Genomic DNA, 27,719 nt, shown 5'->3' with positions numbered 1-27,719 from the left:
GCATTTGTGCTATTGACAAGACTGACAGAAACATTTACTACTCTGAGTATTAGAAAAACAGCAGTTGCATAAACATCATTTACTGACTAACTCGCAAATAACACGTTCCAAGGGGAAACAGCTAGCAGCCCGAGTGCATAATAACTGTATAGATTGTAAAACCTGGGATGTTCTTCCTAGTTTTACACCAACATCACCAAGCCCAACCCCAACCCACCCCCCCCGTCCCTCAGTGACACATCTACAGCCACTAAACATTAACACACGTCCTAACTTTCTGGTTTGATTGCCCAAAGATGGTTTTGGGGTGTGTTCTATAGCTCTAGGTACAGGGGACTGTGTACATCAAGGTCATGATGACTGCAACTAAGCTTTCCTAGAGCTAATGATATGTATACGCTGAAAAAGGACACGAGAGAGAGAACAGAAGACAGAGTACAAAGCAAAAGTTTTGTTTTTTTTTTTTTCCTTTTGGTTTTTGTTTCACTCAAACCGAAAAATCTCCTGTTGCAAAAATCATGTATTTGTATTGACTCCAGCAATTGATTCCAGCAATTGATTCCATTGACTCCTCCAATCCCCTGCAGTCACACCAGGAAGGAGAGCACAGCCACAGCACAGCTGGAGGCTCTCACTCCACAATGGGATCACTGGGCTGGCACTGGGGATTCCAACACACATCCCTTCCCCCTTCCTCTCACTGGGATAGAATCATAGGGGTTGGAAGGTACCTCTGGAGAGCATCAAGCCCAACATCCCTGCTAAAACACGTTCCCTACAAGGTGGGACAGGGCCAGTCCTCATCTTGGGGATGATCACCCCAACGACAGCACTCAGACTGCATTTCTCAGGAGAGACCCCTCCAAAGCCAGACAGCGGTCACCAGGAGCACCTGGTTCAAGTCACAGCAGGGACAGCTTTCATCCAGCCACAGGGAAGCAAACCTCACGTTGATTGGGACCTCAACACCCCCACATCATTTGCACAGGAAGAAGAATTTTTTACGTAGAAAGTTGAAACAGCCTGGGATCTGCTTGTACTTCCCCTTGGTGGATACGATGTCTGACACCTGGGAACAGAAGGTGCAGTGCATGCTCAGTATCACTCAGTATCAACTGCCTGCCTTCCCTGACAGATGGCACCTCTGATTATGGTCCTCATTGCTGTAACACTACAAAAATAAGGTTAAGAAAAAAGACATTTACCCGGAGCAACATGGTTAGCAGGTCTTCAGAACGGGCATAATGTTCCAGCACATCATCCAGGGTTTCCACATACCACGAGCCACTCACCTTGTCCCTCCAGGACACAAAACCTTCAGAGAAAGGAGAAAATTACTCTTGCAGTCAGTCTTGCTGTGTCTTCATCTCCCTGCACGCCACCTCCAACAGGTGGTTGCCCCTAACTTTAGTAGCAAACACTGACTACTGGTGGCACTATGCTGTGGCACAGCAGCTTGGTGGTGGCCTTCTCCAAAATCCAGTTGTAGAATTAGGATGTCTTGAGTACTGGCTATGAACCAACTGCTTCTGCAGATCATTTGCCTGCTGCAGTTATCTCACAGAATCACAGAATGGCCAGGGTTGGAAGGGACCTCAAGGATCATGAATCTCCAACCCCCTGCCACATGCAGAGCCACCAACCTCCACATTTCATATCAGACCAGGCTGCCCAGGAAAAGTATCTCACCTGGAAAAGTTGAATAGGACACCAAGATGTCACCAGGAGTGGGCAAACTGGCAACAGCATCTGGCTCATCCACACTCCCTGATGGAGCCTGGAAAGGAATCGCATCCGACTCTACGGAACCTCGGCAAGTTTCATCTTGGGGTGATTCACAACCCACCTCAAATCCCTGGTCCTTTTGTTCTGCAAAAAACAGCAGCAAGAACAGCTCTGGCTCTCATCTGACACGCTCTGCAGCCATACATCCTCTATTTACAATTGTAGGGGAAAAAATCCTCCAACAAAACCACACTTTTCTGCTCTCTGACAGTGCTGCTAGAGTCAGAGCCACCAGGCTACCCACTAACCAAGCCCTTCCAACCAACCTCCCAACGTTCCTTCCAATCCAAGCCATTCTACAATTCTACCCTTGTTGCTAAACACAGAGAATAGGTGGAATGCTCCTGGATGTGGGGCATGGGATGCCACTACTGCCCTCCTCCCATCTCTCAGCCCCAACTCTGAACAGTGAATCCACCAGGTGCATGATGAAACCACCAGTGCTGCCCTTTTGCAAGATGCTCCTGAAACTCAACCCATGTTAGCAGTAAAAATACATGGTTGGGAATGCCAGAAAACACCTGGATAAAAGGGCAACAGACATGAAAAGAAGACGACGACAAAGCCTAACCGCGTCTCACCAGCCTGCTCACACCTAACAGCTTATTGGCAACACAAAGATTCACCTCCTCCACAGGCCTGGATGAAGAAGAGTTTGGGTTTTCCTCTCAAACTTGGGCACTGGGACCCATTGAAATAGTTCACAATCTTTTCAATTGGAATGGTTTTGCCATCTGTTCCATAAATCCCTCCGGGAAACTGAATATGGCTTGTCTGGAAGAGGAAAATCCAAGAGCTGTTAACACAGAAGGAAAGGCAAGCTCAGAGGGAACTCATCTCTGCACAAGTGTTCCCTCTCCCCCATCACTGTCTAGCATAAAGTTTCCAGAACAAACCTCACTTCCTCATATCTGTGCAAATATGCAGCAGGGCGAAGGGGTTCCCAGCAGACAATACCCAGAAATCCAACCTTTCAATATAACCCAACTCCTATTCCACCTCCTCCAGCAATGGGATCCTTTATCCTCCAGGACAAGGGGCACATAACATACAACCCTTTTAGGAACAATTTATCTCCTCTCATCTAACTTCAAGTTCTATACGTTGTGATGATTAGTCTTAATCATGACTAACGACTCTCTAGGCAGAAACAGAGAATCAGGAAGCACTCAAGGACTACAGTATGAAGGTCAGCACCACCTCCTTCTGCTCTTTGCCCAGCACTCAGTTCTGATGTACAGATCCCACATTCAGAAGCTAACAACTTCTGACCAAAGTCCACCAACCTCTGGAAAGGCACTGCAGCAGAGAACCTCGTGTCTGCTTTCACCCAGATACAGGATCAGAACTCCTCATGATGTCAGAGGAGCACAAACCCACCTGGCAGCCATGGGAGAGGATGACCACGAGGCAGCAGTCCAGGGTGCTGTGGTCGAGCCGTGCCAGCTTCCGCAGCTCCAGATCAATTTCCTACACAAAAAAACATCATGTTTTAAACTGCACATTGGCCACAGATTACTGCCAAGCCCTGCCCTATCAGACCCAGCTGGATCCCTGCTGCTTTCTGTCTAGTAAAAGTGTGATAACAGACACCCCACATACAGACCACAAAACCCATTGGCACAGAGTAAGAGAGACTCACATACACCCCTATACGTCACATGCAGGAATCACAATTCAGCCTGAAGAGTAACCAGGTCTTCCTCCTGCCACCCTCACCTGAGCTTTGAGATTCCTCAAGGTCCGGACGTGGAAGCACAAGGACTTGAAACGTTTCTCCAGCTTCTCACAGTCTATGTCAGAGCCAGCCCGAGCTGACAGATCAGAATCTCTGCTGAAGTTGACATTGTTGAAGATCAGGCAGTGCCCACAAGGGTCTGCTCGCAGCTGGTACACCTGGCATGCACAAGAGAACTTGTCAGTCACAATTAAACACCCCCTAATTCAGAGCATTCACCAGACAGTCCAATAGAACATGCTGTAAACGTGGAAGAGGAGTCTTTAAAGCAGCTCCTTTCTCAGTTTTTTCACATCTCTAAGCGTAGGGATGGATAATAGTGTCTGTTCTCCATGCTCACATTATTAAAATGTGCAACCAGAGGAAAAAAATTCACAGGAAAATGGCCACTACTTTAGTCACAAGGTTAGGTTTTCAGGTTGTTTAGGCACATTCATCAAACCTCACTATGAGATCCCAGGCAGCGTGCTCTAGGAGCCAAGAAAACAGGCAGATCCATCTCCTGGGTAGTCAGATTCAGCATCAACTCCAACACATTAATTTTGGGAGGCCCCTCCAAACTCCAGCCATGTGAACACAGCCAAACTCCCTGCCCTGCCTCAGGTATGAGTTGTGCTGCCAGAAGGCAGCACACATTTCTGAATGCTCAATGCCTGCTTCAGTGTGAGCCTCTTAATCTGCTGCACATGTTTACTGTTGTTTTCCCTGCTTCTGTTTCCCAACACAGTGATTACAAAGTCAAAACACTGCTTTACAAATGACACATGACTTGGTGCCTGAGGAAATCACTAGCTGTCTTGCTGGAAACTGTGTAAGCACCATATTTAGCTCCATGTCACGTTATTTGCAGCACGGTTCGTGTGATCCCAAGGAGGAGGTGGCTAATGATTGACCCACTCGGAGCACACTGCCCTGGTTACAGCCACGTCAGCCTCAGCACGATTCCTCATGTCTCAGCACCAAGGACTGGCTGTCACAGCACTGCTTTCAGCTGCAGCAGCAGCTCTGGAGCTCTGTGCTGTGGGACTTCTTTAGTCCAGGTAGAAGTTCAAGCCATGCTAAGATCTTTTTTTGGACATTCTGTTCTTTGCATCGTGAAGGTGAACATTTAAATATCTTCAGCCTTTCTTTGCCTTTTCAATTCTTAAAGCACAAGCTCCTTACAAACAGAATTTCTGAGATGACTGGCAGCAAAGAATCCCAACACAACGACAAATAAACTGGAAAAGAAGAAAAGTATCTAGAATACTAACCAGTCTGTGGTCACTCTTGTCAACAGCTGAACCTAGAACACACAAAAGAGAAATGGAATTTAGCTCTCAGCGCTCAACAGTGAGATGTTATACCTGCTCTGCACAGAATTAACACCAACTTTGTCCTGTCCTCTGTCACACACGGGTGACACCCACCCCTTCCCACCCCACCACACACCAGAAGCAGCGTTTGGCTCTCATCTCTCAAACCACAAAGAGGAAGAGTGTCAGCAGTGAGAGCCTGGACCTCAAGCACATCCTCATCCCCCACCTGGGACACCATGCACTATTTAACTGGGGTCACCTCCCACCTAGCACGCATCTGAGCTGCTCTGCAATTCACAGAGACACCCAGCACAGTGCCAGGACAAACAAGGAACTGACCAACAAGCTGTCAGACCTCCCTCAGGGCTCCAGAACAATCCTTACCATGGGCTGGTGCTGGAGGCATCTGAAATCGCTGACTCTCAGCTTGGACTGGGATGGACAAGCGTTCTGCAGTGCTCACACCTGCAGTGGCACGGGAAAGTCATCTCTCTCCTTCTGCCCCTTCCAATTTCACATTAGAATTAAACACAGCTCTGGTTCCCCTTAAGGACCACAGCTTGCAGCTACACCACTGCAAGGGCAGAACAAAACCACGTTTGTTTTTCTCTTATCTGAGTTTAGTGAGGTGTCTCATGACAGCTGTACGAGCTGCATCAACAGATAAAGGGCAAAACAGGAGTAGCAAAGAGACAGTGAAGCCCGTTTTCAGCACAGTAGTACAAAGGCTGCGTGTGAAAAGCAGAAGGAAGCTGCTAGAGCACAGCTAGAGCTTCAACACTTCTGCTACCAGAAAGCACAACATTCTCCCAACAAACTCATGCAGTCGCCACTACAACCTGTGCCAGAGGATAACAAAAACAGGACTTCACAGCCTGCTTTCTACAACAAGAAGGAATCCAGCTGCTACACCCCATCCTGCACTTCACCATGCAAAGAACCACGTTCTCACTACTTACTTTTGTCACGCCTTTCTCCGGGCAGCTCCAGCTGCACAGGCCTCAGGTCCACAGGTGGGGAGATGGGGCTTCCACACCCCTCATCCAGCATGTCAGCCAGGTCATCGTGCCCAGTTTCCCTCAGGATGGAGAGGAATATTGGGAAGGCCTGCTTCCCGCGGGTCTCCAGGTCTATGACCAGCTGTCGTGCTTGTTCCCTTCGGGTGCCAGCACTCTGCAGAGGAGGGAAGGCAGGGACAAGGCTCAGTGATGCTTCCTGAGCCCTTCAGCTCTGCCACAGCCAACAGGAAACAAAAGGAGGGTATTGGAACCCCTAGTTCTGGGGGATGGGAGGACTAGGGGACACCCCCAACTTGACACCACAGGGATAAAAGACACTTTCTAAATCAGCTTGCCACCAGTATCATGGAGGGGGAACAAAGGGAAGGACAAGAAGGCATGATGCAAATGACCAGTGGAGGAGATAGGGGTGCCCTGGGCCACGTCATGGGCATGGAAAGGACACAGAGGGCACCAGGGCTCTGTCACTGGGCTGAGATGATGCAGGGACTCACAGGAACCTGTCAGCAGGCAATGGGGTCATGAGGACCCCTGGGGCTGAGAGGATGCTGGATCCCTCAGGGCTTGTTATCAGATTGTGTGAACACGGGTCTTTCCCAGGGCCTGCCATAGAGCTGGAGGAGTGATGAGACACTCCGGGTCCTGCTACTGGGCAGGGGGGATGTGAGAATCACAGAATGGCCAGGGTTGGTAGGGACCTCAAGGATCATGAATCTCCAAACCCCTGCCACATGCAGGGCCACCAACCTCCACGTTTAATACCAGCCCAGGCTGCCCAGGGCCCCATCCAACCTGGCCTTGAACACCTCCAGGATGGACGAGGCATCCACAGCCTCTCTGGGCAGCTGTTCCAGCACTTCATCACTCTCACAGTAAAAAACTTCCCCCTGACATCCAAACTAAATCTTCTCTCCCTCAACTTAAAACCATTTCCCCTTGTCCTGCTATTATCTACCCTTTCAAAGAGTTGACTCCTCTCCTCTTTATAGGCTCCCCTTAGGTCCTGAAAGGCTGCACTGAGGTCACCCTGCAGCCATCTTTTCTCCAGGCTGAACAAGCCCAGCTCCCTCAGCCTGTCTTCCTAGGGGAGGTGCTCCAGCCCCCTGCTCATCTTTGTGGCTCCTCTGGATCCTCTCCAACAGCTCTCTATTTTTCCTGTACGGGGGCTCCAGACCTGGAGGCAGTGCTGCAGATGGGGCCTCACAAGACAGAGTAGAGATGGACAATCAGCTCCCCGTCCCTGCTGGCCACCCCTCTGCTGATGGAGCCCAGGGTCCCACGTGAGGACACCCCGAGTCCCGTCACCGAGCTGATGGGACACGAGGCCCTTCCACCGGACCGAGAGGACGCGGGACCCCCGGCCGTGCCCCCGCAGCCCACCTGCATATCCTCCACCATAGCGCTGGTGAAAACCCCTCTCGCCTGCAGCGGCCCCCAAAGAGCCTCGGGCCGCAGCCCCTCCACCAGCCGCACCCGGCCGCGCCGCAAAGCGCGCCTCCGCGCCTCCTCCATGGCGATCCGCGTCACGTGACAGGAAGCGGAAGCGTCGCTATGGTGACGGCGGGCGGGCGCGCCGGAAGCGGTAGCTGCGGGGCCAAGGCCGGTGCCGGTGCCCGCCATGGAGCTGGGCCGCGCGGGCCCGGCCGGCCTGCTGCTGGTGTTGCTGCTGCTTCTGACGGCGCAGGCCGCGCCGGAGCGGGACCCGTACCGCGTGCTGGGCGTGGGCCGCTCCTCCAGTCAGGCTGACATCAAGAAGGCGTACAAACGGCTGGCACGGCAGTGGTACAGAGCGGGACCTGCGGCTGGGGGGGGTGGGGAGGCCCGGGGGCGCGGCAGGGAGTAACGCCTCGTCCTTCCAACCCCGCTCCAGGCATCCGGACAAGAACAAGGACCCGGGCGCCGAGGATAAGTTCATCCAGATCAGCAAGGCCTACGAGGTAAGGGAAAGGATAAGGGAACGGGGCCGTGAGGGGTCCGGCGTGCAGCACTGGGATGGGTGAGGCTGGGAAGGGGAGGCTCGGGGCAAACCTTATCGCTCCATACGGCTCCTGAAGGGAGGCTGCGGTGAGGCAGGGTTGGCTTTTGCTCCAGGTGACAGCGATAAGATGGGAGGTGATGGCCTCAAGGTGCACCTCAAGGTGCAGATTGGATGTTAGGAATGATTTCTGCTCTGAAAGAGCGGTGATGTGCTGGCACAGCTGCACAGGGAGGTGTGGGGTCATCATCCATGGAGGTGTTCGAGAAATGTGGGGACGTGGCACTGAGGGACGTGGTCAGTGGGCACGGTGGGGGTGGCTTGGGGTTACTGCGGTCCCCACCCCTCCACGCTTTGCACTGGGCCACCTTTCTTCTGTCCTTTGCTTCCCAGATCCTCTCCAACGAGGAAAAGAGGGCAAACTTTGATCGCTACGGAGATGCTGGGGAGAGCCAGGGCTATTCCCAGCACCAGCAGCGCCAGTTCCACCACTTCCACGAAGGCTTCTACTTTGATGAGTCCTTCTTCCATTTCCCCTTCAATTCAGAGAGACGTGACACCTCTGACGAGAAGTATTTGCTCCATTTTTCACATTACATCAATGAAATCGTGCCAGATAGTTTCAAGAAACCATACCTCATTAAAATCACCTCGGACTGGTGCTTCAGCTGCATCCACATTGAGCCCGTGTGGAAGGAAGTTGCTCAGGAACTGGAGGCACTGGGTAAGGACGAGGCGTTGGGGTTGGGCACAAATTTCCTTGCAGAATGAGGTGTGGGAAGGGTGTCCACCAGCAGCTGGTCCATAGAAGGACTCGGGGATTTAGGCTACAAGCCTAACACTTTCCTGTGTGTTAATAATAACTAAATCAATGAGGCTAAGCATTATAAACAAGGAAACGTTAGGCTTTCCTTCTGACTCATACAGTTTCAGCTCTTTCTACCTGGTGGTTTCACTGTTGTTCCCTCAGTCAGCCCCGATGTTACAAGGGGAGGATGCCTCTTCTCCCTAATTTTAGTCCAGCAGCCATGGTAATAAACAACTGCATTAATTAAAGCTGGTAGGTAAATCCTGTATGGCTCTGTCCTGAACTTGGAACAAGTAGAATACAGCACCTCAGCACCATACAGGGCTGTGAGGGAATTTCGGGGACTTGTCAGCCCTACTGGAAATACATTTGCGTGCCAACAAGAAAGCTGGGAATGCAGAGAACAAGTGGAAATTTTGTTTTTCATGCTGATGTCTCCTGCATGCACATTCCTAAAAAACACAGCAGGACGCAGAGGTGGTCCAGTCCCTCCTTACTGAGCTTTTTCTCCTTTGGGTTTTACTGCAGCACGTGTGACATCAGTGGGTAAAATAAAAGAGGCCATCACGTTCCCTCTGTCCCTTGATAGAGCTTTCAGTACAAGTTCCAAGGGACTGCAGCACAAGGAAAGTACAGAGCTGGGAGGGACCATGACACAGATAACTCCCAAGTGTGGTGCTGAGGAAGGGAAGGGGTCTTCAAACTCAGCTGTCTGGTCCAGGGTTGGGGTCATCGGTCATCTTTTAGGTCAATTTGCTCTCCTCTGACAGGGGTGGGCATTGGGGTCGTTCATGCTGGGTACGAGAGGCGCCTGGCCCATCACCTCGGCGCTCACAGCACGCCGTCGATACTGGGACTGATGAACGGGAAGATCACCTTCTTCCACAGCGCCGTCAGTCGAGAAAACCTGCGGCAGTTTGTGGAGAACCTGCTGCCAGGGAACCTCGTAGAAAAGGTACACGTGAGAGGGGCGTGCAGCACCGCGGTTGCTGTCTGATTTGGATAGACAGAGCTCATTAGCTGTTGCAGTGGCTCATCCAATTAATTCAGCCCGGAGCTGATCTGTGTCACTGATGTGAGAAGGGCCAACTGGGGAACCAAAGTGCTTCAAGAGCTGTAATTATGGCTACACACCCTGCTTCCCTGCTCGGAAGCAAGCACACAACACTGTTCTGTAACGCTTATTTTCTTTGTGACAGGGATAATTGCACTACTGCACATTTAGGCCAGCAGTGCAGTCTGTATGCTGCTCTTCCAGCTGCAGTCAGTCCCGAGTCAAACCAGCACACATGTCAGGCATTCCTGTGGCAGCTTTTTCAGACCTGGTTCTTACTCAGGCACCAAATCCTACAGCACTGACTGTTGGATGTGTTTGACTATTCTGAGGTTAAACTAACAATCTGACTCTCTTTAAAGATTACAGATAAAAACTACATCCGCTTCCTATCTAACTGGAAGAAAGAAAACAAGCCCCACGTCCTTCTGTTTGATCACATGCCAGTTGTGCCATTACTGTATAAGGTAAAGCAATATCTGCCTCTGGATTTTGACTTGCTACTGAATCCAGCACGTGCCCAGTGGCATTTAAACAGCGGGGGGTGTTCTTGAAGCAAAGTTACCACGAACACTGGTGGGACAAGGCATTCTTTATGTACTAACGTAACAGATTCTGGTGCTTTCTTCCCATCCAGCTGACTGCCTTTGCATACAGAGATTACTTGTCCTTTGGTTACGTGTACGTGGGGCTCAGAGGGACTGAAGAGTTGTCCAGTCAGTACAACATCAATGTCTACACGCCGACCCTGATGATCTTTAAGGAGCACATCGACAAGCCCGCTGATGTGGCACAGGTACAGCTCTGAGCCCTCTCCAAGTGCTTCCATGAAATGGAAGGAAAGTTTTTTCTCTGACCTAATGAGAGGTTGGTTGGCTGCATTTTGAGGAATAAGTGGCATTCATTCTCAGTGGTACCTCTGGCTTCAGCAAAGGCAGTGAGAGAAGCCCCAGGAGGAAAGTAGCTCAGTGGGCATCAGCTGTGGGGTCTGAGCTTTGTAGGGGATAGCTGCAGGTAACTTCTTGGTCTTGGGGCCTCTAAGTGTCTTTGGGGGTTTCAGTGAGGACCGTGATGGCTGGCATCCTCCAGCTCTTCAGGTGAGAGCCTTAGAATAGCTTTGCTCCCCTCAACCCACTTGGTACCAACTCTGCTTTCTTTCTTTTCTCTAGGCACGGGATATGAAGAAGCAGCTCATTGATGACTTCCTTTCCCAGAATAAGTTCCTCATGGCAGCCAGACTGACCAACCAGAGGCTGTTTCAGGAGCTGTGTCCTGTGAAGAAGTCACACCGTCAGCGAAAGTAAGGCTCCTTGGGAATCCATTTTGTCCCCTGAGGCTCTTGGGTTGCTTCTAAAGCCATCTCTTGTTGGATTGCGTGAGATATAAAAGGTCTCCAAGAGAAGGAAGGAAATGACTGCACTGGAGGTTGCTAGGTATCCATGCAGCTTGATAGCTTTTGTGCCTTCACTAGGCACATCTTGGGACAGAGGACAGGGAGAAGGGATGAGGAGTGGGGCAACAGCCTGGAGAGCTCAACATTTGGAAGGCAGAGACAGGCTTTCAAAAATATGCCCAAAAACGACAAAAAGGGTTTCCATCCCTTCAGGATCGTTCTCATTAGCAGAAAGATTCTCGTTAGCTGTTTCCTCTGGCAGCCAGAACAGCTCTTCATTCTCCATCTCTCTGTGTTGCCCAGGCACTGTGTGATCCTGCTCACTGGAGAAGGTGATAAGTTTGCTGACGCTTACGAGGCATTTTTGACCTTTGCTGTGGCCAACACAAAAGACACACTGAGGTTTGCACACATCTATAACGACAGGCAGCCGGAATTTGCAGATGCCTTGCTGATGGATGAGGAGAAGTACCGTGGGAAATCAGCTGTGAGCATTACCTTTCTTTTCTTCTGCTGCTGCTTTTCGTCTGTCACTGTAAATCTCTTCGCTCTATGTAGGCCACTGTAACTTGACCTGACTCCTAATTCTGGGCAGGGATTTGAAGCTAACATCTTTCTCAAAAAAAGTGCTGTCCTGTCAGACATCTGTGATGTGGTTGGCTTGTCCAGGTGGTCATTTTGGAGAGGCGCAACAACGCAGGGAAGATTGCCTATAAAACCTTGGAGGAGGCCTGGCAAGGCAGCAATGAGGACAACTTCATCCTTCTGGATCTCCTGGACCAGCTAAGAACAGACCCTGGTCTTCTCTCCTCAGAGACTGTCCTGGAAGACTTGAATGATGAGCTTGCTCCTGTAAGTGCACGACCTTTCCAGCCACTTAACAAGCGTGTTACCTCCTTGAACAGTTCCGTTATGCTCATCAGTGGGAATCACACTCCACGGGTGTTCTTGCTCAGGGAAAGATGAGCTCATGGCATAATCCAAAGCTGATTTGGGGCTGGAGTTCAGTTTAGAGGCTGGGGTTCTCAGTGGTGCTGGGAATAACAGCTTTATCATTTGCCTTTTTTTTTTTTTTTTTTTTTCCCCCTCCCTTCTCTTAAACAGATGTTTCTTATCCGGTGGTTCTATTCCACGCTGGACTATATCTTGGACTGCTGGGACAGCTTGTTTCATAGCAACTGGTATGGATGGGGCACTCATAATTCTCAGTAGGGAGCAGGATTGCTGTTCTCTTGTTCAGATGCGTGGTAGAACCAGGCTTGGGTTAACAGGAAATGAGAATGTACCAAGTACACGGGTGCCTGTATGCCCTTGAGATTAAGGTGAAGAGCAGTAGCAGCACAGCAACATTAGCTTCTGCCGGAAGTACTGGGTACTCTGGCCTAGAAGTTGACTGTGATATTATGCCCCTGAAAACATGCCACCCATATCATTTGATGCTTTCCACTACTTCCCCATCACCTTACTTTAAAAATGTTCTATTTTTGTCCTTCTCCTTTTGGGTGGGAGCAGGACAACGCTCCGAATCTTGATCATGTTTAAATTCAAGAAAAAACTTGCTCACAGACCTGATTGCTGTTTGCAAATCTTCCCTTAGGCGAGAAATGATGCCCCTGCTGTCCTTGCTCTTCTCTGCGCTCTTCATTCTCTTTGGCACTGTTATTGTTCAAGCCTTCAGGTGAGTGCACATCCTAGGGGATCTCACAGTCCAGCCAGCAGCAGCTCAAAGCAGCCCTTTAAACAAGCCCCAAATGATTTTCCTTTGCAGTGATTCCAGTGACACAAGGGACTCTCCTGCCTCTGAGAAAAAAGACACCACTGCAAAGACCGAGAAGAACGACACGAGCTTCAGCAAAGAGAGTAACAGGTTCCCTTTCTCTTCAAAAACGTTTTTTTGCTGAATTATTGTTTGTGAAGACTAGTACGAATAGCACAGTGAGTAGTAGGTAGAGAAGTGCGTGGTAGAGTAGTGCCAGAGCAATGTGGATGGAGTAGTTGTTACAAGGGCAGTATGGGCACAGAAAGGCAGGAAGGAGCGGTGTTAACAGGGCAGAGAGGATGTGGATACAGAAATTTAGTTATTAAGTGATTCCTGCTAACGTGGGAGAGAAAGCAGCTGTTCTGAGATGGGCTTGGGACTGACAATCCAGGGGAAGCTGTGACTTTACACCAGGTCTCATTCTATCCAGCCACTCTTCCCTGCCCTGCATAAATGCCATTCTTCCTCTCTTGCAGGCTGCACCAGCGACATGGGCTGTAGCTACAGGGCACAGGGCTGGATCAGCTTAAGGAGGGGGGAATGAGTTCATCCTTTATTCCCCTTTTACTCCATCTTTGTTTTGTTGCAGCAGGGTTCCCAAAAAGGGCTTCGTTGAGGTGACAGAGCTGACAGACATCAACTACAACAGTAACCTGGTGCGCCTCAGGCCGGGTCACATGAACGTGGTCTTGATTCTCTCCAACTCCACCAAAACTGCCCTTCTCCAGAAGTTTGCCCTGGAAGTCTATACATTCACAGGGTAGGTTGGGGCCCTCTCCTGAGTTTACTTTCCTGTTTTAACACCTTGCATAAGCAAAGCTGCTTAGGTGGAAAATTAGGAGGGAGAGTTATGCTTGACCACCTCTTCTCCAGACTAAACAATCTCAGTTCCCTCAGCCACCCCCCATAGAACTGTGCTCCAGACCTGTGCTCTGCTCCCTTCTTTGGACATGCTTCAGGGCCACCATGTCTTTCTTATAGCAAAGAGCCCAAAACTGAACACAGCACTCAAGGTGCAGCCTCACCAGTGACGAGTACAGGGTCCAGTTGGCTAAACCAACACTTACCAGCCTGACTTGGGAGCCATGCTCATCCTGCTTCTCTCTTCTCCCCCTAGGAGCAGCTCTCTTCATTTCTCCTTCCTCAGCCTGGACAAGCACCGTGAGTGGCTGGAGTACCTGCTAGAGTTTGCACAGGATGCTGCCCCCATCCCCAATCAGTACGACAAGCATTTCCTTGAACGTGACTACACGGGCTACGTGCTGGCTCTGAACGGCCACAAGAAATACTTCTGCCTCTTTAAGCCTCACAGATCAGGGGACGAGGGGGGAACCCTGGGGGCGGGCGAGGATTACGATTCCTCGCTACACACCGAAGCCAGAGGGAAATCCTCCTGCAGCCCAGGATCTAGATCCATTAAAAACAAATTACATAAATTGTCCTTTTGGATGGAACGCCTTCTCGAAGGCTCCTTACAGAGGTTCTATATCCCCTCGTGGCCTGCACTAGACTGAGGGATTTTAAGAGATTCTAACAGACACACTTTTTATGAAGATGCCGAGGGACAGCTCTCTCCAGGTCTAAACAAATGATTGTGATGAACGGACCTTAGGTTTTAGGTGAACTCTCTGAGGGCCAGTGACAAGAAAAATCTCCCTGCATCCAGAGTCCGGGAGTGCAACGAAGCGTGCTGAAACGCCCTCCACCAAACCATCCTCACGTTTGGATGCTGTACTGTCAAAAAGCCAAGAAGTCCTTTTTTCCCTTCTCATCATGCCACACCTGCTTCCTGGGCCGTCCCCGAGCCATCCCTCATTTCACCTCAGATGAATAAAAGCCGTGATCTCTGCTGCGGCGATGTTGGCCGGTTACACAGGGCAGGTCGTGGCTCTCCTCTCGCTTCCTTGTGTGCTTAGCCCATGGTGCATGGTGTAACCCTGGCAAGACCCTCCAGACCTCCCAGCAGACAGCCGTACCCCTCGGCTCCCCCTGGGTAAGTGACCTGGAACGTGGCTGGGAGCATTCCTACGGAGCAGCCCTGAAGCTGGCACTCACCTGTGGTGTGAGCAGGGAGGTGATCTGCATGTTTCATGCTCCTTGCGTAACAGTTCCACCGTAACCAGGGAGGGAAGGGGTTTTGCACAGCCGTAAATACTGTAACGGTGTTGAGCCATTTAAATGTCACATTGTTTTCCAGATGCCTTCCTGCTTCTGTCAGTTTTAGAGGATGTATTTTAGAGCCATAACTTTAACTGTGTCCTCAGATTGTAGGCATATGCTGCTATGAGCCAGTAGATGTGTAGAAGAAACTCTACCTAGCTGCTAGAGAGCCAGTGGGGGCTCCTTTCAAACACCCTTACACCTGTAGTACAAACCAACCTTTCTTTGTATCAAGGAACCTAATTTGTCAATGATTGTACTCCTGAAATGTTGCCCCAGAAGTGCTGTACCACCAGACCGTCGCTTACGTGTGAGGCTCCTTTTGTTTTAGGTGTGGGTTTAAGATACTTTGTCATCTTGCCCATTCTGTTCCTGCCACAAACCTTTGTTTCTCAACATGCAGGCTGCCTTGGGTTTTCTGTTGTTGTTTTTTCTTGTTGTTTTACACATAGGTCTGTGTAAAGCTCGTGCAGTCTCAAAGCACAGTCCCACACTGGGGTATGGGCTGCCTGTTGTGAGCTGGGGGATGCAAGCAGCAGGTGCCGGGGTGCTTTGTAGCTCCTCCAGCCATAACACAAAGCCAAACGGTTTCCTTCCACAATTGGGACTGAAATCCTGCAGAGTCCCAACCTGGAGCTCAAGCCAATTTGCTGCCTGCATTACTTTGATGCACAAAACCTTGGCCTGTTGCATTCCCAGCACGCTGGGCGCAGCTTTGCCCACTGTTGGCCATCCCAGCACTGTGTGTACTCCCAAATAAACATGGCTGTGCTGCCAACCACCCTTATGTGAGGCTGCTGGACTTTAGCTCAGCAGGCATTGGGCCTCAGCTGCAGCAATGAGGCACTGAAATCGGGGGAAGAAAGAAAAAAGAGGTCTTCTGCCTGCTAATGAGCTACAGGGCACAAACGTGGTGTGATGGCTGGGGTTGGGGCAGAACACTGTGTCAGCCTGATGGTGACACACAAACACACCAAGTTTGGATGAGGAATGAGGATGGACAAACTCATCTGCCATCTCTTCAGCGAGTCAGAAACCCAAATAAACTTTTGACATGCAACTTTAAAAAAAAAAAAGACAAAGTGCCTAGATGTGCTACAGCAAGGGAATTCACCCCTGGGCAAAGTAAGAAAAAGATCTGGCCTTGTGGCCTTCAAAATATAATTTCTGTCTGCTGCAGCAATGCCAAACTGTTCCAAAATCACCCACTGAAGTAGTTTTGGTTGTCATGGAGCACTGGGCACTTGCTTGCCAGTAGAAGAGCGTGGTCAGAGCCCCTCAGCTGCTGCTTATGCCTGAGCTCTGCCTGCCGTCTCCCAGCAGTCATAAGCTGAGATCCCAAAATCACCCCGCGTTATAACGTATCATCAGCAACACGCACCTGCTGCTCTGCTCTGCATGTGGCAGTTTGTAACCCAAAGATTGAGGCAGTTCAGTCCTAATGCACTATTTGGTGATAAACAAGCAAGCAGCCCTGCTCAGAAGCTGAAACAAAACATCCTTACAGCAAAAAGGGAAGCAGCCCCAAGTCAGAGGTTGTCCCAAAGCCCTTCTCTTGCCTGCCAGCAACTCGTACACTAACACAGCCTGACAAGTGGGACTGAAAACAAAGTACATCTTTTGCACTTTTGATACAGGGAGGGAGGTGGGGAATTAACTTATTTGGCAAACTTGTCTTTTTTATTTTTGGTTTGGGTTTTTTTGTTTGTTTTTGTCGTGTATTTGTGATCAGGCACTGATGTCATTTTGTTTTAAGACGATTACAGATTCGCAACCAAAATAAACTATTTTAATGTGTGATGAAGTGGCTTTTGTGTTTCCGTGTGCCAAACGACCCCGTGTCTGCACCAACTCACACATCCCGAGGGCAACCAAACCCCTCCTGGAACACCAGTGGTTGGGCCAAGGGACACCCAGCTCTCCCCAGCTGCTGTGCTTCATTACCTCTTGTAGCAGCACATGGCATTTATTCCTTACTGCAAAGCACATGTTTACTGCACCTGGAGGAGAGCAGGGCATCAGGAACCTCATCCAAGGTCTGCGATGGCATCTGCTGGTGTTGGTTCACTGCTGTGCAGGGCTGGGGGCCAGACAGGAGCTGCCCTCACATGGTTTTCACTCCAGGAAGGACACACAACATTTCAAAGAGCAGATTGGCCCCTAACAGGGCAGTGTTACCTAGCAATAGACAAAAAAAGATACACGAAAAATAAAAATTAAAAAAAAAAAAAGTAATAAAATTTGTGCTATGACTGCCCATCTGTTTTCACCCACAGATCTCAGCCACCTCTATCAGTTCCTACCACTCTGTGACAGTTCCTAGAGCCCAGGGCTGCTCTTCGCCTTTCAACACTAGATGGCACCTAGCAAAAACTGAAGACTTCAGTGCATGTGCCCTTTCAGCCCTGCAGCCCCACAGATTTCCATCAACTCACCAGAGACATCATATATGGGTGCCACCTCCACAAGGTCACATCCCACTATATTGAGTCCTTTACAACCACGAATAATCTCCAAAGCCTGGAAGGAAAACAGATTGGGGTACAATAAATGATCAGATTTCCTCAAATGGGAAGAAAAACATCCTTATCCTATTAGGAAGGGAGCTTTGTGCCCCTCACCTGCATAGGTGTGAGCCCAGCAATCTCTGGTGTCCCTGTTCCCGGGGCATAGGCAGGGTCCAGCCCGTCGATATCAAAGCTGATGTACACCGGGCCATCCCCCATCTGCTGCCTCACCTCTCCCATCAGTGGAACCAGGGACTTCATCCAGCACTCCTCAGCTGGAACCACCCGGAATCCCTGCGGATGCACAAGCTCAGCATTCACCATCCCACTACCAGCAACCCAGATCCCACTGGGGATTTATGGAAAGGAGACGGGGCTGCATTTCCCATGCACCCAAATAAGCTTTAAGGAAGAGCAGCTGCCAGAGGTTACCTGGTCCCAGCAGTACTTGTACGGATCGGGGGCATAGGAGGAGCCACGGATGCCAATCTGAACCACACGGCTGCAGTCCAGCAGCCCTTCATCCACGCAGCGCCGGAACGGGGTCCCATGGTAGATCTTCTCCCCCAGGGCCATGTCACTGGTGTCAGTGTGAGCATCCACGTGCACCAGCCCCACAGGTCCATGCCTTGGTGGGATCAGGTGGGCACATCAGTCCCGAACCCACCCGGTATCCCCAACTTACACCATCACTGCCATCACTCTAGGGGCTGAGCAACGTTAGGATGGGGCTGTGTTCTACACCTCCAGGTTGGAAACTTACTTTTCTGCCACTGCCTGCAGGATGGGGTATGTTACAGTGTGGTCTCCACCTGCAACAGGACAAGGAAGAAGACGTTGCACATTGTAAGAGGCTCTCAGCACTCCTTGCATTTGTTTTCCAGTGATTTTTTTCCCCCCTGTATTTATGCTGCACTTGTTTATATGCTCAGACCGAATCACAACAGGAGAAAATGGAATCAGGACAGAATTAGGAGCTCCCACAGGGCACTTACCCAGAGTGAGAGGCACACAGCCAGAGGCCACGATCTTTTGGTAGGACTCGTAGATGCGGCGGCAGCTGTTGGGCAGGTTGTAGAGGTTGACGTTCACATCTCCAACATCAGCCACCAGCAGGGAGTCGAAAGGCGCTGCCCCAGTGCTGGCGTTGTACCTCCTCACCATCACTGACTCAGCACGGATCTGCTGAGGACCAAACCTGGGTAGGAGAACGTGGGCAGGGAAAGCTGCGGGCAGAGCCATGCTGCCAGCAGGAACCAAGCAGCAGCTGCCCTCCTACCTGGCTCCGGGCCGGTTGGATGTGCCCGCGTCAAGGGGAACGCCGACAAAAGCTGCATTCAGCCCCTCTGCTGAGGTCTGAACAGGAAGCCTCAGCATGGAGCAGACCCCTACGGGCCGGGCCACGAACTCAGCACTGGGAGGCACGTTGAACCGCGAGGCACGGCGGCATGGAGCAGCAGCAGATGCAAAAAGCCACCGAGCGGAGAGCCTGGCTGTCCTGAGTAGACAACTCATCCTGCCACACACACAGCAAGACCCCAAAGCCTGCCCCGTTCCTGCAGCTGGGAACAGAGCCAGGCGGCTCACTGTGTCACTCTGCTGGGTTCAAAGTGCATCTGGATGCCCTGCCATCCAGAGTGCTCAGGTTCCTGTTCCCACGCATCTTCCTCCTTCTGATTCCCCTTCCACACACTGATCAGCTGCATCAATTTCTTACCTGCCTTTTACAAAGCCACCCGAAGCACTGAGGTATCATAAAAACATCCCACTAAGGAAAGGCACTGGGACAAAACAGAAAGCATCTGACCTCACCAGAATTATAGACACACAATGGGCAAACAAATGAGATGCAACCCCTGTGCAATGCCAAGGCTGAGTGCAATGCTCTGGCTCCTAGTTCTGCTCACTGCCCTTCTAGCACCTGGATCTGGGAGAGATAAGGAGAGACGGGGGGAGAAAAAAATAAAAGGAGTACATTCACAACTGAAAGCCTGCTCTATATAATTTGTTTTCATGTGAAATACGTCTAATTTCAAGCCCTGTGCTGCAGTGACACGTAAGCGAGTGGGAGCTGTGCTGTGTTTTTCTGAGTCAGCACGAGCTGATGGGTTGAACGGCAAAACAAAGGGAAGAGAGGTCAAAGCAGGGCTCCTCCAGGAAACTGACAGCATTTACACTGCAATGAGCTCCAGGGGAGCAAGGGATACAGGAGTTGGCTTCCTGGGGATGTCCTTGGATAGCAAACAGCCCTCCGTTGCTGTAAAATGAGCAGGGCCATTCCCTGACAGGCAGCACTGCACTGTCAACTCAACCAGAGAGCACTTCAGAGTGAAAGATCTGGACAGCATTCCTGTGTGATGGTGTGCTCAGGGATATCAGCCACCTGACCCACAACCTGCAGGTCAGTTACCAGCCAGAGGAGTGAAGATACACATGATCACAAGGAGTGAGGAACACATGATCTCCTCAAACAGGAGGGGGCTCTCATTGGGGAACTCCCTTTAGTGGAATAAAAGAACACATTTCAGAGACAGGACTTTGAGATACCAACACTGACCCAGCACTACGCGGCCTCACAGCCTCCATAGCCAAAGACCTGGATCCGGTGAACAGCGATGAACTGGATTTAGAGAATGCTCAGAACGTCATCATCCATTTATTGTGCAACCAGCAGCAGTAACATTCTCCCCCAGCTCCCCTTAACACAATTACAGACATGAAATCAAACGATGTTTTCATTAACATGGCTGTTATCGTTCTAACAGTGGTGTTTCCTATCCTCTCCAACCAAAGGATGTTACTTCATTGTTAAGCACAAAACCAGGTAAAGCAGGTTAGCATCACAGGACACTCCCTAAGCTAGCACTGCTCCTCAGCCCTATTCCACATGCAGTATTATCCGTGACTGCACACAGTTCGACTTGGCTTTGGCAGAATTAGGACAGCCACTGCACAACAGAAAGAAAAAGAAGTTTGTATGTCCTTCTGCCAGCGCTGCTTTCTTTGTGCATTGCTTAAATCCGTGACATTTGTGTGTAAGAGCAGCTAGACAGTACCTCCTTCCCCACAGACACTCTTCTCAAAAGGAACTTGCTTCACTCAGCGCGTGACTTCGAAGCCAGCTCTGAACTCCTGACTGAACGCAACCAAGCACATACCCCAGCATACCTGCACATTCTGCAAACCCTGACTGAAGGAGTAATGGTGAGGCAAGGGCATGTCCTCTAGCAGGAAGAGAAAAGCAGCGTGTACTAAAACTCGCTACAGATAAACTCAACCTCTTGACGCAGGCCTGCAGATATTTTCCCTAAGTTAGTACAGGATTCCAGGCAGACAGAAAAGACAGATTCCTATGTGCTTTCAGCAAGTGCCATTTATCTACCGCACGGTCACGTCCCACACGGGTAGGACTCTTCACCCAGACCGGTTTCTCCAGGCCAGCAACAAGAAAACTGCTGTCCAGAGGTCTTCGAAGTCGAGGTTGGCCAAAAAGCACATCTTCATTTTGGTTTCTACCCTGCTTTTGTCCACCAGTCCGTCCATGAGCAGAGTGGCTGCAGACTGGCAGAGAAGCCAGGCAGTCATCTGGTCGGGCTTCAGGGCCTCGGATGCCAGAATGCTTTCACCCCAGAGGCTCAAGTGGAGCACGTTAGCAGCAACTCTAGCAGACAATCTCTGCAAAAGGAGTGAGAGGGAAAATTAGCTGCGCTCACATCACATCCCGTCCCATCTGCATTGCCAAAAGTCCCCTAGACCTCTTCTGAGGCTGCCATGAACCAAAAAGCCTTTTGTTATTATTATTCAACCCTGCACACAGCAGGGGGGGATTGAAACTAGAAGATCATTGTGGTCCTTTCCAACCCAGGCCATTCCATGATTCTATGATTCAGGCAATTACATGCAAACACCAACCATTGACACGAACATCTGAAATCACTGAAACTGTTCAGTGAGTGCTATGCTGTGCTCCCACAAAGACCCACATTCACCTTTGTTTGTTATCTACATTGCAATTACACCTGCATTACAGGAGCACCTGGAGCACTACAGGGTAAGACGACCTACAAACAATGACCTGCAAACAATGCAAAGACCAGCCGGATGACTTCCTCAAGGCAGATTTCTGACCTTGCTGGGATCCCTCAGGAGCAGCATCCTTATCACTTGCTTCACCTCACAGGGCACACCAACAGGCAGGCTTGGCAGCTCCTCCTCACAGTAACTTCTGCTTTCCAGAAACGAGTCCCCATAGCTGTAGAAAGGATTGGGCAGGCCCAGGATTTCATAGGCAATTGCTCCAACAGCCCAGGCATCAGCTTTGCTGTAGTCAATCACCATGCCTGGACCTGCTGACGCTGTGGTCACCTGCGTGACAAGTTTAATGAGATGGAAAAGTTACAACAAAGAGTTCTAAAAGAATATTTTCTGTAGGCATGCCTCAGGTTTTCACTGCTTCTCAGTCCACCACTACATGTGGAAGATTTTGATCACTACATCTAGGATTTAGTTGTTACCTCTGACCAGCATTTGCACCAAGTCCTAAGAGACATTTCACTTTGAGATTTAAGACAGGCAGGAGACATGGAGATAACAACCAGCACTGCACTTGCATTGCAGGAAATACAAGGCAGAGTGCTCCGGTACACAGAGACAGCTGGACTGCCTTAGGTTTTATCAGTGCTATTATCAAAGGACTAAAAAGCAACTATCCATCATCTCACAACCACCTTGAACTTCGTTCAAAAGCTACATGCTGCCCCAATGCAAGGACTGCTGTTACAGGAGTTCCTGCAGCAATGTGGAACTGAGCCTGAGAAAAAGGCTACAGAACAAACTTTCTGTGGGAAAAGTCAACACTGCCTCAAAACACCAATTGATTTTCATTTTGTGGCCAAAGTACCCATTTGACAAATATTTAGTGTGGATTCCAAGAAAATTCAATTCATTCTTTCCAGACCCAATCCTACACTTTGCCAAGTTCTCACATATTGCACCTCAGCTGGTGCTGAAGTTTTTATCCCCACAACTAGCAGCACCAGCGGGATGGATTTACCTCAGGTGGCATGAGAGAGCTATTGCCACCACGATCCATGTCAGTGCTGATGAAGGGCAGCCTCAGACCAATGCTGTCATCTGCCAAACAGCAACCAAAGTCTGTGATCACCAGTCGGGGGCAGCCAGCTGCAAACAACAGGGACAGCAGTGAGCATTCAGCTTGGGAGCACCTGGGTGCATGAGACAGAAACATAGGAACACCAGGAGCAGGCAGCATGGATATCCTGACAACCAGGATACACGAGGTTAGGAACTCTTCAATGATGAAACAATCTTTTCATTTCTCCACTTTCATCTTTATCGACAGCAAAAGCTATAAGGATACACACTGAGTTATAGCAGAAGGCTGGAAAAATTTTGCATGAGTTAACAGTTCTTGTCCTGAAGACAAGTCAAATATTGCAAAGCAAAATCATTACTTCTCCAGACTCTGAAAGGGAAAAATCAATGCTTTAAATCATTCCTAGTGTAGCTCCAGAGGAGGTCTTCCTTCAAGAAAGGTGACATTAGCACTGCCGAAAGCCTGCCACAGCTGCTGCACCAAGACATATAATTACAAAGAGCTGGCTTCATTCTATTGTTTCCTGCCCATTTGATTTCCAGTCACACTGAAAAAGAGCTCAGGTAATTAAAATCTCAGTTAGAAGGGCCAACAGGTGACAAAAATGCTGCTTTTGGTTTTAATACTCTGCCAGTTCCCTGTCTTTCAACAGATGTGCAGCCATAGCAGGGTGCAGCAGCATTTTAAGAACTGCTCTGTGCTGTTTGGCCAGTGAGGAATGACAGCCTAATGCCAGGGCACCTCCAACAATGCAAGCGTGGCAGTTCCATCTTCAAGCCAACATTCACTTTGCTTGTGCAACACACTGCTTTAGTAACACCCTGCACTCCTCCCTCAGGTTACAGCACAACCCTCTATGTCCACAGACACAGACTAACACCCAGTGATCTACATACCGGAATCGAACTCAACCAAGATGTTGTCAGACTTCAGGTCTCTGTGTGCTATCCTGTGTCGAACGAGATGGTCCACGCCTTCCAACAACTGCAAAATCATCATGGTGGACAGACGGGTATCTGGGCTGTTGTCCCTCAAATACTGGCGCAGGGTGCATGGATAGCTAGTCAGAACATGGAAGATACCTGAATTAGCATCTCAGGAGTTTTTCCCTTTTTCCCTTCCCATCCGACCTCAGTGCTGTCTGGCTGGGGTTACACTGCACTCAGAAGTGACAAATTCTTACTGAAACTTGCCACAACTTTCCATTTTTCAGTCACCAGCATGGTGAGGGTCTCCAGGTGTACCTTCTTACAGGGTTCTACATGCATACAGGTTTTATTCCTTGCATCAGGGAGGAGACTGATACAGACTGTAGGAGTGTAATAGAGATGTGCAAATTGAGCGAAAGAACATTTTCTTGAACTACAAAGAGGACAGAGGGCTCCTCCAGATGCAGACAGAACAGAAAAGTGGGAAACAGAAAGTGGTTTTACATCAGTGGCACAGCCATACTCACTAAAAAACAAAACCCAACTGAGACAGCCAGAGACACCAAATCTCATCTTCTCCTCTGCCTCCAGCAGCCTGTTCAACCTAGAGGCAACATTCATTTTTCGGGGCAAATTTTCCATTCCTTTGTGGCAATTATTACCATGGACAGCTTGTTTTTATTGTTGAACAAGAGCTAAAATCTCAAGGATCTCAACAGCTCTCAGGAGGCATGTTTCCAAGCGCATACTCTGGCTTTTGGCAGCAACGCAGGCCAAATCTCTAGCAGGACCCATGCAGCAGCAGAACACACAGCCCTGCTGGGCAATCCCACAAAGTCCCAGCCCCCAGCAAGCTTCTCCCCACCTACTTTTTCATCACTAAGAAGAGCGTGTGACTGCGACCAATCCCTCTGGGATTCAGGCTCACTGGAAGAACATCAGGATAGTCTGTGAGGGCTCCAGGCAGCAATGGGACAGAGGATGTGAAAGCTCGAATCACCTGGATTATATTTGGATGAGGTCTCAACCTCTTCCTCCCAAGGACAGGTTCTCTGTGCAAAAGTACAGACATCACAAGTTACACCAATCTCTATTACCTCCAGGATTATTTTTCATTACTATGGCACATCCCCTCCACCAAAGGGTTCCAAAGCAGCGGGCAAACATGTTTGTTCTGCTTCACTTATGACTGGATTTCCTGCACCCTGATGGATGAGCAGGAAATGCTGCTGCTTTACCTGCACAGCAAAGGAAGATTTGCTGGAAATGCTCATGTTCGACATGCAGCCTTTCACTTTCCATAATCCTACCCTGTTAGACTGAAAATAAAGGCCAGATTCACACTATGCAGATCACCTTAGACCTCTTATTTACTGGCATAGACAGGAAGCATTTGGGTTACTGAATATGCACCTGCAAAACAGAGCTCTCCTCTCTGAATGTCAGATAGACCTTTGGCTTCTCTGTTGCATTCCCAGATTAAGGACACACTGAGAAGCATTCATTATTCATCTGCATTGGCAGAGACATATCTGAAATGTAAATCGAGTAATCTGGACTGTGGACTCCATTGTTTCCAGTTGAAAAAAAGACATGTTTTTGAACAAGAGCACAATTAAACTCAAGATCCTTGAAAAGTTTCTGTGCAATCTGCTGCCTCAATGCTGCCAGCCTACCCATAGCTCAGGTGAAGAAGAGTTAACAGTCATTTTCCATTTGCCTTCTCACCAATTTCTGTTTTGTGCATGCAGCAACCCGCACTGCAACAGCTTCCACCCCTCTTCCCTTGCACCTGTTTTAGAACCAGACCAGCATTAGGTCAGGTTTCACAGGACTGCCCTTTCAATTCAGCACCAAACTACTACAGAACGTCAGTGTTTGATTCTGTAATTAAAAAGCACAGTAATACTTTTAGATGACTTCTCAGAAACAGCTCCTCCCAGCTTTTCCAACAGAGTTAACCTTTTCTGTCAGAGAGTAATGCAATTTATGCACTTTAAACATGGGGAAACTGAGGCACGGTGCCTCATTAGACCCAAAGCAGGTGGATCCCTGATCATCCCATATCCTTTCAAGACTTCAAGACTAAGACACTGGAGGGAAGCATACAGCCGAGCTGCAGGAATCTCCTGCATACCAACTGCTCCTCAGAGCAAACACTGCTAAATTATTATTTGAACAGCACCACTGCTATGCACACTAGAGAGAAAAGTCACTAGGACAGGCAGAACTGTGCTCCTGCATGGCATCTCAGGCATACAGCACTACCAAAGGCAGTGCCATTTAGCTAAGGCATACACACACATGGAATAATCCCAAGGGTTCATGCTCATTTCTTCCTCAGCTGCATTCTCTACAGCACAGACGTGCTGCAAAATGAAACTGATGGATCAAGTTGGATAGAACTACCACATCACACTTAGAGAACAGCTGCCACTGCCATGGTTACCAAACCTGTGGTGGAAGACAGTTCCATACTCCCCAGCTAAAGCAGTCCGTGTGGCTGGAACGAGCTCTCGGTGCATGTTGCGCAGGATGGCTTCGCTTGAAGAGTCAGCCTGCAACAGCAACATGCTGTCAGCTAGACAGAATCACAGAATGGTCAGGGTTGGAAGGGACTTCAAGGATCATGAATCTCCAACCCCCCTGCCACACGCAGGGCCACCAACCTCCACATTTAATAATGACTGCTGATCACTGGCTGTGTGATTAGTCACTAATAATTGGCACTCAATGTTATGTCCTTATAGAATAGGTTAGGCTGGAGAAGACCTTAAAGATCACCCAGTTCCAAGACATTGTGCAGGCTGGGTGCCCCCCACCACATTAGACTGCCCAGAACCCCATCCAACTCGACCCTGGGCACCTCCAGGGATGGAACACACAAGGAGACGGTTAAGAACTGACTCCTTACCGAGATGTTCCACATCATTTTGATAGCCAGGGGGAAAGCAGCTTGCTGCTGGTGTTTGTCAGACGGCTCCTCTTCAGACACAGGCAGATCTGAGCTCTCCTTGCTCCCCTGGTGATGGGGGGGTGAAGGAATCGCTGCTTCATAGACGGCTGCATTGCAGCCCTTCCCGAGGGGCTGCCCAATCAGATAGTCCTCCAGCTTGAAGCCCTGCCAGCGCAAAGAGCTCAGAGGATCTTTTTGTGCCTTGTTCTTCCCGACAAACACGGTCTGAAAGGAATAACAAAGGAAAAGCATAAAGAGAAAGCACTCAGTTCAAGATTGCCCAGTAACGACAAACCCGAGTGACTTGAAAGAGCAAAATGCCTTTTTTTTCAACCAGCCCACAGCAGGGGTTGGCACCGGATGGGCTCTGAGGTCCCTTCCAACCCAACCATTCAGTGACTCCACACACGGGGATAGGCCTGGTCCAGCCAGGGGCTGACATTCGGGCTGTAACCATAGGGACAACAGAATAGAACAGGCTGGAAAAGGCCGCTAAGATCATCACCAACCCCTCCCCAAGCCCCCACACCTGGATGCGGCCGCACGCGGCCCTCGCCCGGCGCTGCTCCTCCAGTGGCGGCTCCAGCAGCGCCAGCCCTAGAGCCAGAGCCATGCACGGCCCGGCCCGGGCCCGCCGCACTGCCATGGCCGCCAGGCCGGCCGGGCGCCGGAGGGACAAGAAGCGGACAAAAGGCAGGCGGGAGAAGAGGGAGGGTGAAGACGCGGCTGAGGGGATAGGAGGAGGAACGGGGATGGGAACGAGGCGGCGTGGCGCGGCGCCGGGCAGCAGGCGGAGGGCGCGGGCAAACAGCACCCTCAGCAACATGGCGGCCACAAATCGCCTCACGGAACGGCGGGAACCGGGCGGCGGCGGGAGGGGCGGGGTTGTGGGAAAAGTGCGTAGTGCGCAGTGCGCATGCGCAGTGAGTCAGGTGGTGCACAGCGCACGCGCAGTACGGAGGGAGGTGGTGCCCAGGGCGCATGCGCAACGTGAGAGGTTTAAAGTGCACGCTGTGCATGTTCTGTGTGGGCAGCAGGCGTAGTGAGGAGGGAGGCCGTGCACAGAGCGCATGCGCAGTGCAGAGGGAGTTGATGCATAGAGCGCATGCGCAGTGCGGGGGGGGGAGGCGATACTGCGCCGGGAGGCGATGCACAGAGCGCATGCGCAGTGCGGAGGGTCAGCTTGCGCTGCTGTGTTGGTGCATGGGATGGTGCGCAGTGC

At 50.2% G+C, this 27,719-nt stretch overlaps 4 protein-coding genes across 7 annotated transcripts; 1 reads left to right on the top strand and 3 right to left on the bottom strand.

Moving 5' to 3' along the window:
- Nucleotides 1-436: 436 nt before the first annotated feature.
- Nucleotides 437-7,396, bottom strand: CASP9 (caspase 9). Of its 2 annotated transcripts, XM_085242476.1 has the most exons (10): nucleotides 7,221-7,396; nucleotides 5,781-5,994; nucleotides 5,206-5,286; nucleotides 4,777-4,808; nucleotides 3,505-3,681; nucleotides 3,166-3,255; nucleotides 2,412-2,559; nucleotides 1,690-1,869; nucleotides 1,206-1,315; nucleotides 437-1,069 (listed from the first exon to the last, which is right to left on the bottom strand). In XM_085242476.1, the coding sequence occupies exons 1-10, from the start codon at nucleotides 7,350-7,352 to the stop codon at nucleotides 977-979; spliced, it is 1,257 nt and encodes a 418-aa protein (XP_085098602.1). In that variant the 5' UTR covers nucleotides 7,353-7,396; the 3' UTR covers nucleotides 437-976. The 2 variants fall into 2 exon arrangements, with proteins under 2 accessions (XP_085098602.1, XP_085098603.1); XM_085242477.1 differs by lacking the exon at nucleotides 5,206-5,286.
- DNAJC16 (DnaJ heat shock protein family (Hsp40) member C16) lies at nucleotides 7,387-16,793 on the top strand. 2 transcript variants are annotated; one of them, XM_085242472.1, is made up of 14 exons: nucleotides 7,387-7,622; nucleotides 7,711-7,777; nucleotides 8,209-8,539; nucleotides 9,394-9,578; nucleotides 10,040-10,144; nucleotides 10,315-10,473; nucleotides 10,847-10,977; nucleotides 11,374-11,557; nucleotides 11,740-11,922; nucleotides 12,175-12,251; nucleotides 12,668-12,748; nucleotides 12,839-12,937; nucleotides 13,422-13,589; nucleotides 13,947-16,793. In XM_085242472.1, exons 1-14 carry the CDS (start codon nucleotides 7,459-7,461, stop codon nucleotides 14,341-14,343), a joined length of 2,331 nt encoding a protein of 776 aa, XP_085098598.1. In that variant the 5' UTR covers nucleotides 7,387-7,458; the 3' UTR covers nucleotides 14,344-16,793. The 2 variants fall into 2 exon arrangements, with proteins under 2 accessions (XP_085098598.1, XP_085098597.1); XM_085242471.1 differs by having other exon boundaries at nucleotides 13,419-13,589.
- On the bottom strand, nucleotides 16,757-19,998 carry AGMAT (agmatinase (putative)). Of its 2 annotated transcripts, XM_085242478.1 has the most exons (8): nucleotides 19,214-19,998; nucleotides 18,776-19,058; nucleotides 18,492-18,694; nucleotides 18,260-18,308; nucleotides 17,929-18,124; nucleotides 17,611-17,790; nucleotides 17,425-17,509; nucleotides 16,757-17,167 (listed from the first exon to the last, which is right to left on the bottom strand). In XM_085242478.1, exons 2-8 carry the CDS (start codon nucleotides 19,009-19,011, stop codon nucleotides 17,094-17,096), a joined length of 1,023 nt encoding a protein of 340 aa, XP_085098604.1. In that variant the 5' UTR covers nucleotides 19,012-19,058; nucleotides 19,214-19,998; the 3' UTR covers nucleotides 16,757-17,093. The 2 variants fall into 2 exon arrangements, with proteins under 2 accessions (XP_085098604.1, XP_003212361.2); XM_003212313.5 differs by having other exon boundaries at nucleotides 18,776-19,998.
- Nucleotides 19,999-20,133: 135 nt separating this feature from the next.
- PINK1 (PTEN induced kinase 1) lies at nucleotides 20,134-27,427 on the bottom strand. The gene is made up of 8 exons (XM_010722946.2): nucleotides 27,027-27,427; nucleotides 26,456-26,722; nucleotides 25,996-26,099; nucleotides 24,411-24,593; nucleotides 23,509-23,672; nucleotides 22,550-22,677; nucleotides 21,625-21,861; nucleotides 20,134-21,171 (listed from the first exon to the last, which is right to left on the bottom strand). Exons 1-8 carry the CDS (start codon nucleotides 27,321-27,323, stop codon nucleotides 20,911-20,913), a joined length of 1,641 nt encoding a protein of 546 aa, XP_010721248.2. The 5' UTR covers nucleotides 27,324-27,427; the 3' UTR covers nucleotides 20,134-20,910.
- Nucleotides 27,428-27,719: the final 292 nt, after the last annotated feature.

The sequence above is a fragment of the Meleagris gallopavo genome, chromosome 23 (assembly GCF_905368555.1).
Source record: "Meleagris gallopavo chromosome 23, MGAL_WU_HG_1.1, whole genome shotgun sequence".
NCBI lineage: Eukaryota > Metazoa > Chordata > Aves > Galliformes > Phasianidae > Meleagris > Meleagris gallopavo.
Note: the sequence above shows the minus strand (reverse complement) of the source record. Positions and strands in the feature narration are given on the sequence as shown.